A 14508-nucleotide genomic window follows, 5' to 3' on the forward strand; every position below is an offset into this window, starting at 1 on the left:
AGAGAGAGAGACACACAGAGAGAGACACAGAGAGAGAGACAGAGAGAGAGAGACAGAGAGAGAGAGAGACAGAGAGAGAGAGAGACAGAGAGAGACAGAGAGAGAGACAGAGAGAGAGACATAGACAGAGAGACAGAGACAGAGAGACGGAGACGCACGGAGCAGAGCAGGCAGTGTTATCATCACAGAGCAGTGTCACTGACTTGACTCAGGGCTGAAGGAAGAGCCTTGAACAAGATGGCTGGAGGGCACATAGAGAAGAAAAGCAAGCCAAGACCAGGTACCAGGACACAAGAAGGGTCTGGAAAAGCCTATGACAGAGCAGACTTGAAGGCAGGAGGGGAAGCAGGAGGGAACTGCAGACACTGATAGACCCAATAGCCTTTAGTGCTTTAAACTCTAAAGCAGTTGGCAGGAAAGGTCCATTAGAAAGGATTTACTTTTAATTTTTTTTTTAAATCGGAGCTTTGAATAGACCCCCCACACTTAACAAAGGTAAAACATACAAGCAATCTCTCCAGTCTGATCTAAATACATCATCCAAGATAGTCCATAAACTGTGTACTATATGTGCTTAGGGCTGGGTGATGACAGGGAGGGACTGTTAACAGAATGTAGGAGCCACATGGCCATCCTGTCAAATTAGAAATTTGAGCAGATTTCTGTGGTCTATTTTGATCAAGATTCTCAATGTCAAACAAACAGGTTTTTCGATAACCAACTCGTTTCATTTTTGTAAGCACAATAGCAGAGCGTGCAACAGTTAGCGGCGAAGCAGGTGGTCCTCGTCGTTGTCAACGTGAAATGAAAGGAACAGAAGAAAAGTAGCTTTTCCTTTAAGACATGCTAAGCACCATGGCAGGCAAGGCTGGGGACTTCCTCCTAGAGCCCACACGGTGTCACACATGAAAGCTAACTAGCCACACCCTGCCCTGGGCAGTGCTAATGTCTGTTCTTTCCCCAGGAAGGAAAAAATAAACCTTGGAGGTCTAGTCTACAAACCAAGGGCATGAACAAAAGCATAGGAAGTCCACTGAAAGCACTGTGTATGATTAGTACAGCCATGCGGAAAGCAATCTGGCAGCAGACTCAGAGCTTTGACCAAGCAGTTCTGCTTTAGGGATTCTGCACTAGGGATATAATGCAGAAAAAAAAAAAAAAAGATAAAGCTTTATGCATAAAGATGTTTGTTGGAGTGCCATTTATAATAGTGAAAAAATCATCTGGCAACCTAAGTGCTCAATGGCAGAAAAGTGGTTAAGTTGTAGGAATAACAGGGAACAAATGGAAAACAGTTGTTACTGAGGGTGGATAAAAAAGGCAGGGACTCTCACATTGTAACACTGATAGGTAAAGACAACATTATATGAGATAAGTATCTACATAATAAAGACTAGAGAGAAGAATAGTAAAATGCTAACAGTAGTTCATTCTGGAATAATGGCAATGTGGCTAATTTTAATTTTCTTCTTCATAACTTCTATAAATCATTTCCTACCATGAAAATGTAACATTGTTACAGTGACTTAGAATAAATGTCATCATGAAAAACAAACAAATCCTTTCCAAACAAACCTTATCCAAGCCCAAATGGTATCTTTTTTCCTACCTCCCTACCCTCTCTTATTCACGCAGGGAAAAACCCACCATCTTTAACCAAAGCAGAGAAGCCCAGAATGCAGGAGACAGTCTGAAGGGTCTAGGTTGATGGATGGGGTTTGTACATGGAGAAGGACAGGGGGATGCGCATGAGCAGTTGCTTCAGCTGCTCCTGTGTGCAGAGCTACACATCCTGAGATCCCATTTTTCTGCTACACGAAGCAAAACCAAAGCCCACATCAGGGACCAGGGAAGAAAAAAGCCCACTTACCTCCATTAAACTTAAATGGATTCCTATGAGGTAGGGCATGGGAGCACTGTGAAGAGAAACAGAGACACACAGCTGCTTTAATGTCTGTTGCTTCCGACAGAAAATTACAGATGGTTCACTATTTAGAGAAAAGCTGTTTTAATAAACGTATGCACAGTTACATTTCCTTTCACAACAAAAATCTTAATGTGACATTTTGTTTCCAAGCCTAGAAACGTCAAAGAATTTAAAAATGCAGGCAGCATTGGGAATGGCATGGTAGCAGGAAGAGCATCAACCTTTGTGTCAGCTATCAACCCCAAACAGCAGCTAGGCAGCTTTCTGGCCTCAGTCACCTTATCTTTAAAATGGGATTCTTGGCACAACCCCAACTACTGTTACTAGATGGAGATAAACACACACAGTACAGAGGTCCTGATACTAATGGGAACTATGGTCTCAACAATTATAATGGAAAAAAGTGAAGGTTGCATAGATAGCACAATGAAGACATACAGCTTAATGTTTGGAAAGCATCCAGCAAGCCATGGCACACATACAGTTGAATGCCATGGCACACATATAGATGGGTAACTGGACAACAGAGACCTCTATTTCCTTTGATATGCAGAAACAAGTCCAGAGGTTCTAAAATCTGGGCATTTTGTATTCTCTCTCTCTCTCTCTCTCTGTACATATTTAATTTTTAGGTTTCTTTTCCTTTCATTTTATACTTTTATTCCTCTCATATATTACATCCCGACTGAAGCGTCCCTTCTTCCCAGTTCCCTATCACCTCGCCTCTCCCTCAGATTAATTCAATTCTTGTTTCTCTTCCAGAAAGGAAGGGAGGGAGGGAGGGAGGGAAGGAAAGAGGGAGGGACAGAGGGAGGGAAAGAAAAAGGGAAAGGGGAAGAAAAAGGGAAAGTGAAAGGACAAACAGATCAGGCTTCCCAAGTATATCTACTGAACATGGCCTAACAAGATAGAACTGCAATAAAACCGAGCACGAACCCTCATATCATGGCTGGATGAGGCAACCCAGTAGGAGGAAAAGGGTCCAAAAAGCAGGTAAAAGAGTCAGAAACACACCCCCAACTCTCATTGTTGGGAGTCCCACAAGAATTCCAAGCCACATAACTGTAAGGTACACGTAGAGGACCTAGCTCAGACCCATTCATAGACCCTACTTGTCCCGTCAGTTTCTGTAAGACCCTATGAGCTCTGGTCAGTTGATTCAGTATCTTGTGTTCTCATGGTACCCTCAGCCACTCTGGCTCTAACAATTAATCCTTCCTCTCCATCTTCTGCAGGGTTCCACTGGCTCTGCCTAATGCTTGGCTGTGTGTGGGTCTCTGCATCTGCTCCTGTGGGTTGCTGGATGATATCCCTCTGATGACAATTAGGGTAGGCACTGATCTATGAGAATATCATTAGGTATCATTTCATTGACTTTTTTCCGACCCAGTAGTGTTTGGTTCTATCCTGGGTCTCTGGGCTGTCCTGCCTTTGGTTCCTGGCCATCCAAACAGTGTCAGGCATAGGCTTCCTCTCCTGGAGTGGGCCTCAAGTTGTACCAGTCATGGGCGGGCCAATCCCACAAGTTCTGCACCACCATTGCTCCAGCACAACTTGTAGATAGGACAGATTATAGGTTAAAGGTTTTATGTCTGGGTTGATATCCCAGTTCTACTATTAGGAGCCTTGCCTGGTTATAGAAGATGGCCAGTTCTGGCTTAGTATTCCCAGTTACTAGGAATGTACATCACCATGGTCACTTAAATAGATTCCAGAGAGTTACCACTGCACTCATACACTCATTTATGGTGTTTCCCTCTGGTGTTGAGTATGATAGTGGTTATATGAAGTCACTTTTTCCTACTCACACAATAATCTCCATTCTACAAAGGAGAAAATTAACTAAAAGAAGGAAAATCATTTATCTAATGCCTCAAAGTCAAGCAAGCAGTAAGCCCAAGCTGGCTCTGACTTGGTCCCCAGTTTGCCTTGTCTTCCATGGGAGTAGAGGAGGAAGGGCAGGAAGCAGGGAAGACAGAAATGACTGGCAACTTTTCTGGTTGTCTTTTCAAGTATGTCACACATCCTACACAACACCAGCAGGCTTAGTTTTTAATGAAATTAGAGTCAAGACAATTGGCTTGAATTGGGCTGTCCAGGTACTTTCCCTCAGGGGTAGCTATGGAAGTCACAGTGGAGGGACAAGGATACCCCCCTGGATGCAGACCTAGGAAAACAATGAGGCAAGAGGTGACTGAAAACCAGGAACTCAGGCTGCATCTGGAAACCAGTGGGGAGGCAACTAAGGTTCTTAGGCATTACATTTTTGCTTAAAAACTGCTCAAAAACCTAAAAAAAGAAGACACATTGCAATTCCCTCATTACAACTCAACAAATACAATTCTTCAAGCAAAACCATTCTGCAGAACACAGATTGTCCTTATTACTACAGATCTCAGCAATCAGGTATCTTAGGAGCCTGGAAGACAGACTTAAATATTAGCCTCACAGTCTGAGAACTATTCTTCTAGACTTTGTATTTGATAATAGCCAAAGGAAAAACTGTACAAACAAACTACAGTGGAAAGAGACAGAGCTGCCTTTTCTTCTAGCATCTTCTTCAGTCTTCCCCCCCCCCCTCCAGGTACCTGCGGGGCACATGCAGCTTCTCTTTGCTTCAAGAGGCAAAGAAATGCCCTGTGATATTTTTGCCCCGAAACTGTAAACCATTAGCTTAGCTGCCAGCCACACAGATGCTCCAACTTCCCAGTGTGCCTGGCTTTGCTGCCTGAGCTTTCTCCAGTGTACACCAAAATGAATGTGTTTCTAATTAAGTACCTTCAGGAACACGAAAGCTTCAATGTCAAAAATACAAAGTCTGAACCCCGGCAGGAAGTCTTAAGACTGCAAATGTCTCATCTAGTGGAGCCTTGCCTAATGTAATGAAAGGAAGCAGGAAGAGTACAAAATTCCAGAAAAAAAAAAAAAAAAGACCACTCATTAATGTGTCCAGAGTATGGCCTGACACAGGGAGAGAAGCACAAGCTCACAATATTGAACTAAATCTTACTGACTTCTCAGCTCTCACATCTAAGCACATAACTGACCAGTAACCATGTGTTTCAAATAGAATTTCAGAACCAAAATCCCAACAAGTGAGTTAACAAACAGAGAAAGTCAAACAACTGTGAGAAAAAGGTGAAAATAATCCCGACAGCCAAAGCCCTGGGTGTAATTTAACCACAGGCTGTTCTTTAAAGAGGAAACATTCTCTAGAAACTGGAATATGTAGGTTTTAATGCCATGCTGCTTCAGTCTGCATGCTAGCCTGACAGAATCGGGGGAGCCTTATGAAAATGACTTAAAGATACCAGAAGGGACAGAGCAGGTCTCACTCTTCGGACACAGTTGGGATGAATAATTACAGCCTCTTCCAAAAAAGCAGTTTTGCAGCCAAGCATTGTTACGCCTGCACGATCTGTATTTAGACAACATTTAAAGCACGTGCATTCTGAATCCGATCAGTTCTGTGCTTTGCAGGAAAGCAAATCTGGACAAATACCTTCGTCTATTGTTATCATTTGCTTCCAACACCTCAAATGCTTCCCAGAATCTACATTTTTTTCTCTCTGAAAATATGTAATTACAAATTCTAAGTGGGGGTGAGAGAGGAAAGAAAAAGGAAGCCGCCTCCTTAACATTTCAACATGGCAAGTACACAAGTGGGTAATTCTAGGTATGTTCTGAACAAAATTTCTATTCTCTATACCCCAGTAATTACAGCTATGTATACATTTTCTTGGAGACCTTTTTCTTTGCCTTTTTATTATATGAGGCAACCCATGATTAGATCATCTAATATTTCTCTCTCTCTCTCTCTCTCTCTCTCTCTCTCTCTCTCTCTCTCTTTCTCTCGGCTCATCCTTTTCTAATATTAACCTAAACTAATGGTATCACATCTTTGAAATTAACTGAATGTATTTTATTGTTTTCTCATTTTGCACACTGACATTCTCTGTATCGCTCTACAACCACTGTGATGGTTATTTAAAAGGCTGCATAATATTCCATTTAGCAGAGTGGACCATAATTTATTGAGTCTAATTCCTGGAATTAGACACTAAGCTGTTCCTAACTTTTCATTAATATAAGAAACACTGTAATGAAAACAAACAACTTCTGGGCTGGAGAGATGGCTCAGTGGTTAAGGGCACTGAATGCTCTTCCAGAGGTCCTGAGTTCAATTCCTAGCAACCACACAGTGGCTCACAACCATCTGTAATAAGATCTAATGCCCTCTTCTGGTGTGTCTGAAGTGTACTAAAGATTTATTTATTTTATGTATATGAGTACACTGTAGTACTCATATACATAAAATAAATAAATAAATCTTTAAAATAAGAAAAAACAACTTCATAATGGAGTACATGAATTCACAGAGATTTTTAAACAAAAGGTTGGATTGATTGCCATTTACCTTTTGCTGTATCCTAGCCAGGTGTTTTCAAAAGGGCTGTGCCTGTTCAATGGAGATCTTTCAGGATTACTGCAAAGACTGGAGACAGTCCAGTGGTAGTCAGCACTGTTGGACACTCAGTAAGTGGCTCTGACGTCCAAAGGGGTTCTCTTCAGACTCATAGTGGCTGGCAGGCCTGGACTGACCCCCACCCCCACAATGGTTTCTCCTTCCTTCCCTCCCTCCCTCCCTCCCTCCCTCCCTCCCTCCCTCCTTCCTTCCTTCCTTCCTTCCTTCCTTCCTTCCTTCCTTCCTTCCTTCCTTCCTTCTGTCCATCTGTCCATCCTGTTGTTTGTGATAGTCTCACTGTATAGCTCAGGCTGGCTTCAAACTCATAGGAATTCTTGAGTACTGGGATCATAGATGCAGGTTATCATGCCCAGCTCAGACAAGGGTTTCTTGTTTATCCTAGGTCCTGATGGGCACCTGGAAGGCCACCAGTGAGAGAATATTCCATGAGCATTGGGAGATGTTAACTACTATTTCCTCTGCACACCTGCCTTTTGGGTACATACTCTTGGTACCTGTGCACTCCACACTGTTCGGTAGAGCTGCACATCACTTTCTCACAGAGGCCCTTTCTTTTTAATATAATGGAGAAATAGGTGATTTGTTGCTTTCTGACCACTTAGAATGGGGCATTTAAATGCTCCTTTCTCACCCCTAGGCATATATTAAAAGGGAAATATGGCAAAATAAATTTGGCGACTTACTCCTGCAAATGTCACACTGGGGGGCCTACTTACCTGAGTGATTTTCTTTACCTAGGTCATCAGTGTGCATGTTTCTCTAGGGTAACTGAGTAACAAAACCAAACCAAAGTCCACCACTACGAGCATCTTCCTGGCTTGTTTGCTGTTCTTTTAGAAAACACAAATACAAATGCTCTTGCCTCAGTAATTGCAACTACATTCAGCTTATAGGCAACATTCACAGGTCTTTAGATTCCAAGGAGGATCTCACTGCCATTTTGAAGACAGTTTAAACAGCAATTAACACAACACATACAAGACCAACAACACACATAATTAAATTAAAGTCTGATAATATTAGCAGTTATGACCAAATTCGTGTATAGGCAGGCCATGACAACTGTGTAACAACTGCTGTGTGGCTGACAGTGATTGTGGGATGCCATTGTTCATCTGTGAATAGCAGAATACGGGATGTCTACACTGGCTCTTTGTTCTCTGGGAATTGCTGCGCTGACTTCCTTAGTTATATTCTGGGAGAGCGCAGCCTACTCTACTCTTTCTTCTTTCTTTCCTTCGTTGCTGGTGTCAAGGCAATGACAATATAATGACCTTTACCTGACAGGTATCTTTATTTTGAGTCCTAAGGGGGAAAGGAACTGATATTATTGAGTGACTATAATCCAACCACTTTCATGCATTGCATATACAATTCTCAAGGCAACTCTGCAAGATAGTGCATTATCCTCGCTCTTGGTGAGGAAATACTCTGAAAGGTGAAGTAACTTGCCAAGGTCACACAGTTTGGAAGCTCAAGCCAGGATGCACTCGCTCATGATGTCATGCAGTACCTTCTCTGTACTGAGGCCCAAAGAGAAGATGTGGGTACCTGAGAGGTTTCTCTACTCCTGCCCCTGGTATGGACTCTGGCCTGGGACAGACAGTACAGTTCATCTAGGTACAGCCTTCCTCCTGAAACAGGCATTCATATAAACTGAAGACTTATTAATGGTCCTGCTATCCCATTCATTATCACTGCACTTCCACAATTTGTTTAATTCCTTTCCCCCAGATAACCAGAGCCCTCTTAATTATGTTCCCCTGAGGTGAGCTGCTACTAATTGGAAATGAGGCAGGTGAAATAAAGGAACACTGGCTGCTCAAACATAACACACAGCTCCCCCCCCACCCCCCACAACCAGGAAGGGTGGCTGTGGAGGAAAGCCCACCCACGGTGAGCAAGTCTGCCTAGATATCAGGAAGGAATACAGCCTGGGGCAGCCCAGGGATTTGGGAAGCCACTGTTCAGTCCAACCCCCATAAAACCAGTTAGCTTCACCTTTCTCATGTAATGTGTCATCTTTGCTCTTACAGGCACTCTGCCTTCCTTCCCAATGCCCTTTTCAGGAAAATGGGAGCTCATGAGGCTGCCCTCAGGAAAGACCTGAAAGAGGCCTCACTTGAGCTTTCTCATTCTCTGTCTTGAAAAGAAACAAAAGTATAAACACATCTTGCTTTACAGTTAGTTTAAAATTCTGCTCTAAATAAAGAGGCCTGGTTTATAAGAGAGATAAAGGACAAAAAGGGAAAGGATCAAAACAAAGACTATAGCACATCCTGTTGAAGAACACAGACCACTAAAGCTCTGGTCTTCTGAGAGTGACAGAGTGATGGTTCTTCAAGCTACCATGGTGGTCAGAGTAGCACAAAAAGCAAGGGCAGTCAACATTAGCTGACTGTATGCTGTGAGTCGGTGTGAGGCTAAGGCCTGACCACCATTAGCTGAGCGTGTGCCATGAGTTGGTGTGAGGCTGAGGCCTGGTAGTATCTCCTACAGTCAGGATAGTGAAGGACCATGAAAGCTAGGCTTCAGAAGTAGGACTCATCTCAGGAAGCTGAGGTTATGTAGGTAATAGCTGCAGAACTGAGATAGAAAACCACATGACCTACACTTGGGTAACCCAAGTTCATCATGTTCCTGGAGACAAATATTGGCATTACTAAGAGAGAGAAACAGGCAGCGGGAGGATGGCCTCCTCCTACCTGCTCCCTGACATTAGTCTGAGATGGTGCCACATCTATGCACCTTTCTCCAAGGCCCTTTCATCCTAGGAGCTCTCCAGTCCCAAATGGCCTCTGAGCTCTCAGGCCTGTGTTTCCCCCTTTTTGTCTAAAGTCCCACAGAGGGCCACTCCTCAGATCACCCTAGTGCTCACACCTCCCCTGTAACAGGCTTGAGCCTGGCTCCCCACTGCAGACACATAATATGCAAGTCTGCATGTTTCTCTTGATGTCAGCAATAGGAAAACAGGACTTGGTTTCTTTGAGGTGTACAGTGGTGCCATGTGGAGAACAGGAAGAACAAAGACAGCCGAAAAGCTCTGCATACACTGGACACCAAGGGCTGTGTGGGAATCCTCTGATCATCCAACTGATACTACTATTTTATAGATTTAAAAGACACTCTCAGAAATTCATCCAGTCACTCTATTAATAGTGATACCACCCCAACCCTTATTTTCCATGGTCTCTTACTAGTTAAGAATGACTCAACCCTTATGCTACATTTAGCAACAACAAAAAGTTACCTTACTAACTAGAATTGACTATTACTCTTGCCTTCATATGTGTAACCGTATATGTTCACATGTATATGTGTATGTATAGGCCTAAGAATACTCTTGGGCATCCTTCTCAATTGCTCTCTACCTCATTCATTAGGCAGAATCTCTCAATGAAATACAGAGCTTACCAATTGGGCTAATTTGACCAATCAGCCTGATTCAGAGATTCCCTAGTTTTGCCTCCTTGGGGCTGGAATTACAGGTGCCCCTCCAGGCTTGTCTGGTATTTATGTGGGATTTGGGAATCTGGACTCTAGTCTTCATGCTTGGATGGCAAGTATTTTACCTGGTAACCATCTCCTGAACCTTGATGCTGTCTTTTGTTCTAAACAGTTTCCTAAAGCAATGTATATGAGCATGTTCAATACAGTCTCCAAAGTAAGGAGAATAGCTGCCAAGAGAACAACAGAAGCCACAGTGATGTTCCTAACAGGGCTTCGTGTAGTGATACTTGGCACTCTGGCTGCCAACTGAAAGAAGTAAACAGGATCAGAAGGTGATGCTTAGAAGCCACAAAGAAAAAATAAACTACAGTCAGTCCTCATGTCCACATGTCCTACATCCAAAGATTTAACCAAATGTGGATCAAAATTGTTTTAAAAATAAAATTCTGCTTCTACTGTGTGGTACTTTTCATGTGCCTATCAGTCTCACTAAGAGAACTAATTAGCATGTATTGCGCATGACATTGGGCTGAGGAAAGGAGTAGGAACAGAGATCCATCTAGTTCTGGTCTATTTGTATCCTAGAGCTAGCAGTACATTAAATACGCACATTATTGTCAGTATACACATCTCTTGCAAAGAGACTTGAGGTAAGTTTGCTATTTGACAGGAGATACAAGGAAGACTGCATTTCTTCTTTGCAGCAACTATGAAAGTCTGGTCCCCATAAATTACAGGAAACTGTGCATCAGAGAGGTTAAGCAGCTTGGTAAAAGTCACAGCTGGCGAGAGGCATAGAATACTGCTTGAAGTGTAGAACTGACACAAATGCCATGGCTTAAGAAAGATTTCTGAGGGTAAAGGTATTGATCTTCCTTTTTGGTTCTCAACATGGGCCTCCCTGATTTGTGTAGAGGAGGGGCCCCCAAGAGGAGCTCATCAACAATTCCAGGTTGGAAAAGGAGGCGGGCTCAGTGTGAGCCAAACTCAGAGCTGAAGATGGTTGAAAGACACACATATTTCACTAGCAGATCAATGAAAATGGAGAGAGGGAGGCCAGTGTCCCTCTTCAGTTCCTGGGGGCTGGCCCACAGGGGGTGTGTGGGGATGCTTTTTGGGAGTACCATATCAGTGGTCCCAACCAAATAAATGAATGCATGTTCATTACAAAAGTGAAAATCTGCGAGGTCTACACCAAAGCCTGGAAAACTCTGCCCTTTGTGTCTCCTCAATCTACCAGAAGCAAATGGACACAGAAAGCACCAGGAAAGCTCCATGGCTAAGACTGCAGCAGCAGGAGAAGTTAGTCATGGAGGGGAAGGTCAAGAAACAGGGCTCTCTGCAGTCACAGAGAAGTCAATCTGAGCCAGGGCAGCCAGAATTGGATCCTAAAGAGAAGTCTCTGATGGTAGCTATGGCAGTCCATGAACACTGGGTAGAAATGCAGGAATGAACAAGGTACAAGTTAAATAAGAGAAAGGGATCTATGGAGAAATATAAATGAATGCTAAAAAACACAAATGCAACTGGTAAGCACCAGATTTTCTCTTTGTGTTTTTCTAGCTCTGAGACATCCCAAATGCCAGGATGCTTAGCAGCCAATGACCTGTGCAACATAGTTTCTCAGATGAAATGTTTATGGGAGACATTACAATCCCTGAGATTACTTGGAATCTAAAGCCATTCTAGTGCTTCTGCTATTGTCCCCAGTGTTAATCACTGTGGGGACAGAGGTATGTAAAAAAGCTCTGTTACTGATGCACTGCAGAAACAACCCTTGTTCCCTTATTCCATGGTCTGTGATTCCTGCCTTCCTTTTGTTCACAGTGATAGCCCAAATGATTTGCTGTGGAGACTGCAACATTGTGCCTCATCAGTTCCATGGAGAAGGAAGAAGCGCACCAGGACATGTCATGAAAACTAGAAAACCAGGTTAAGCATGAGCAAGTAAGTTTAAGTTAGAGCTAGCTGTTCCATGACATTGGGCAGCAGATGGGGTTAGGAAATGGGTCTGGCAGGGCACATCTAGAGGTTTAATAAGGAAGCAGAAGACCACTGGGATGGTTACAGGAATGCTCAAAGCGAGTGAGCTCTAACATCAAAGCCTGATAGGTGTGTTCCTGTGTTATCTAACTCTCCTATGGCTTGAAGAGGAGTTTCCACACCAGCTCGTGTTGAGGCTTCCATCCTCAATGTGGCAGTGTTTAGGGGTGGGGTCCACTGGTGATGAGAAAAGAGCTCTCATAAATAAATTAATGTGGAGCCGGGTGTGGTGGCACACGCCTTTAATCCCAGCACTCGGGAGGCAGAGGCAGGCGGATTTCTGAGTTCGAGGCCAGCCTGGTCTATAGAGTGAGTTCCAGGACAACCAGGACTATACAGAGAAACCCTTTCTCGAAAAACCAAATAAATAAAAAAATAAATAAATAAATAAATAAATAAATAAATAAATGCCAGGTCTCATGAAAGTAGACTGATGACTTTGAGAACAAGTAGCCTGTTAGATGACAAGGTTTCCTCTCCTCCTACTTTTACTATGTGACTACTTTGCTGGACACATGCTGTTACTTCTCTGCCTTTCCATTTTGTACCATAGACCCTTAATAGAAGTCAAATAGATGCTAATGCAATAGAACTTAGACTTCCAGAACTGTGAGACAAAACAAAACAAAATAAATCAAAAGGAAAATCCTATTCTCTTTATAAATTACCCAGTGTGAGTAATAGCAAAGAGAAAGGACCAAGAAAGATATCCCAAAACTCTAGCAACATCAGAAAGTAATGCTTTTGAGGCTGATGATGGCCGATGACAGCTGATGACGGCAGACTTGCTGTACCCTAGACAGCTGTGTGTGCAGGCAGCTCTGCAGGAGCCATGCTGAAGGTCTGCTGCAGATTGTTCATGTCTGTACAGCACTGTTCTTTGCTATATATCCTTTCCAAAGGTTAAAATATTATGACAAGGATATACTGACTTTCTAAGAGCAATAAAGAATTAACATTGATTGCATTTGGAATTAGTGGTTTCAGTTATATTACATACATTAGAACTACACAGCTATTAAATCTATACAGTCTAGTAAGATAGTTGACTTACATACTGTAAGTCATTCAATTATATACTTTCTTTTCCTGTAATAAAAGTTTCCTTTTTGAAAACGTTTTATTTATGTATTATTTGTGTGTGCCTGTGTACACAGGAGCCTGTGGGGGCCAGAAGGAGTCAGATGCCCCCAGAAATGGATTTAGAGGTAGCTGTGAGCAAATATATGGATGCTGGAAAGCAAACCTGGGTCCTCAGAAAGAAAACTGACTGCGTATTTTCAAATGGGTAAATTTTGTGATATGTAAGTTCTATTTTGACAGGGGAAAAAAAACCTGAATGGATTATTGAAAAGTCAGTTTTCTTATAGAGTCCACAGGGTACTAGTTACTGACATCCAAAGAATGTATAGCAAAGACAAAAGCCCAGTCTCCTCCCTTCATTTTCCTTCTAGAGGGCAGTTTACTCAGGAAGTACAAAAAGCGTTCTCGGAGAGCTGCAGGCGTGTTGTGTTTTGGTGTCAATGAAGGAAGTGGAGGTGTATTTTAGTTGAGGGCTCAGTGACTATTAGCACCTAACTTATTTTTGCCCACTTGGTATTAGATTCTTTGAGTAGAGCAGGAAGACGTATTTAACTATATTCCAGGTAATGGCTTTGGAGGTGAAGAAAATGGGGCTCAGAGAAGCTACACGCTCAGGTAGCACATACTCAGTTATCATCACAATTTAGACGCAGGACTTTGATTTACAGCCTTGACTTCTTCCAAACTCAGGCTCTCTATTCAAACCTTGGGGTCGAGTTCAGTCAGATCATTGTTGAAAATCTACTTAGAAATCTATAATTTTCCTTTGTTCAACTAATACACGTGTGTGTGTGTGTGTGTGTGTGTGTGTGTGTGTGTGTGTGTGTGTGTGCAGACTACTTGACCATCAGGCCACTAAGGGCCCAACTTCCCTCAGATGTCTTAACCTGGAATTCTGGTCTTTTTCCTTGCCCCTCATCCCTTCTCTGTGGACTCTTTACATCGGAGGCCTCTCTGAGCACTAGACTAGTCCTCTAAGTCCCTGGCTACTTCTCCCCTTAATAAAACCAGCCACAAATCTCCATTCCCCCTCTCTTGTTGGGATGCCCAATTCCTTTTGTGAAGTAGTGTTTTCTTAAATCCAAAACTATTTATGAGCTCTTATCTTCCTATGCCCAGTGCCAAGTACACAGTAAGTATTTATGAGTTCTTAATGCAAGAAGGAAACACATAGCTGGGCGTGGTGGCACACGCCTTTAATCTCAGCACTTGGGAGGCAGAGGTAGGTGGATTTCTGAGTTTGAGGTCAGCCTCGTCTACAAAGTGAGTTCCAGGACAGCCAGGGCTATACAGAGAAACCCTGTCTCGAAAAAACAAAAAAGAAGGAGGAAACACATAGCTTTTGTGTACATGATAAAATTCTTTAATATAATCTAAATGGCCAAGAATTGAACATACAGAGGAAATTTTTAGCCATACATGTCCAGCACCAAGCTATGAATTTCAACTGGATTTTGTTGGAGATGTCTCTTTTCCCATCTTCCTCAGAAACACACACACACACACACACACACACACA

The 14508-nt window shown here is 42.8% G+C and overlaps 1 protein-coding gene across 6 annotated transcripts in view; it reads right to left on the reverse strand.

Moving 5' to 3' along the window:
* Positions 1 to 14508, reverse strand: part of Dennd1a (DENN domain containing 1A) — a 473824-nt gene that overhangs the window by 183682 nt on the left and 275634 nt on the right. For all 6 annotated transcript variants that reach the window (XM_021192483.1, XM_021192480.2, XM_029536942.1 and 3 more), the window contains one exon: positions 1871 to 1916. In XM_021192483.1, coding sequence (XP_021048142.1) covers positions 1871 to 1916 — 46 coding nt within the window. The remainder of the gene's footprint in view (positions 1 to 1870; positions 1917 to 14508) is intronic.

This window comes from Mus pahari, chromosome 3, assembly GCF_900095145.1.
Source record: "Mus pahari chromosome 3, PAHARI_EIJ_v1.1, whole genome shotgun sequence".
NCBI lineage: Eukaryota > Metazoa > Chordata > Mammalia > Rodentia > Muridae > Mus > Mus pahari.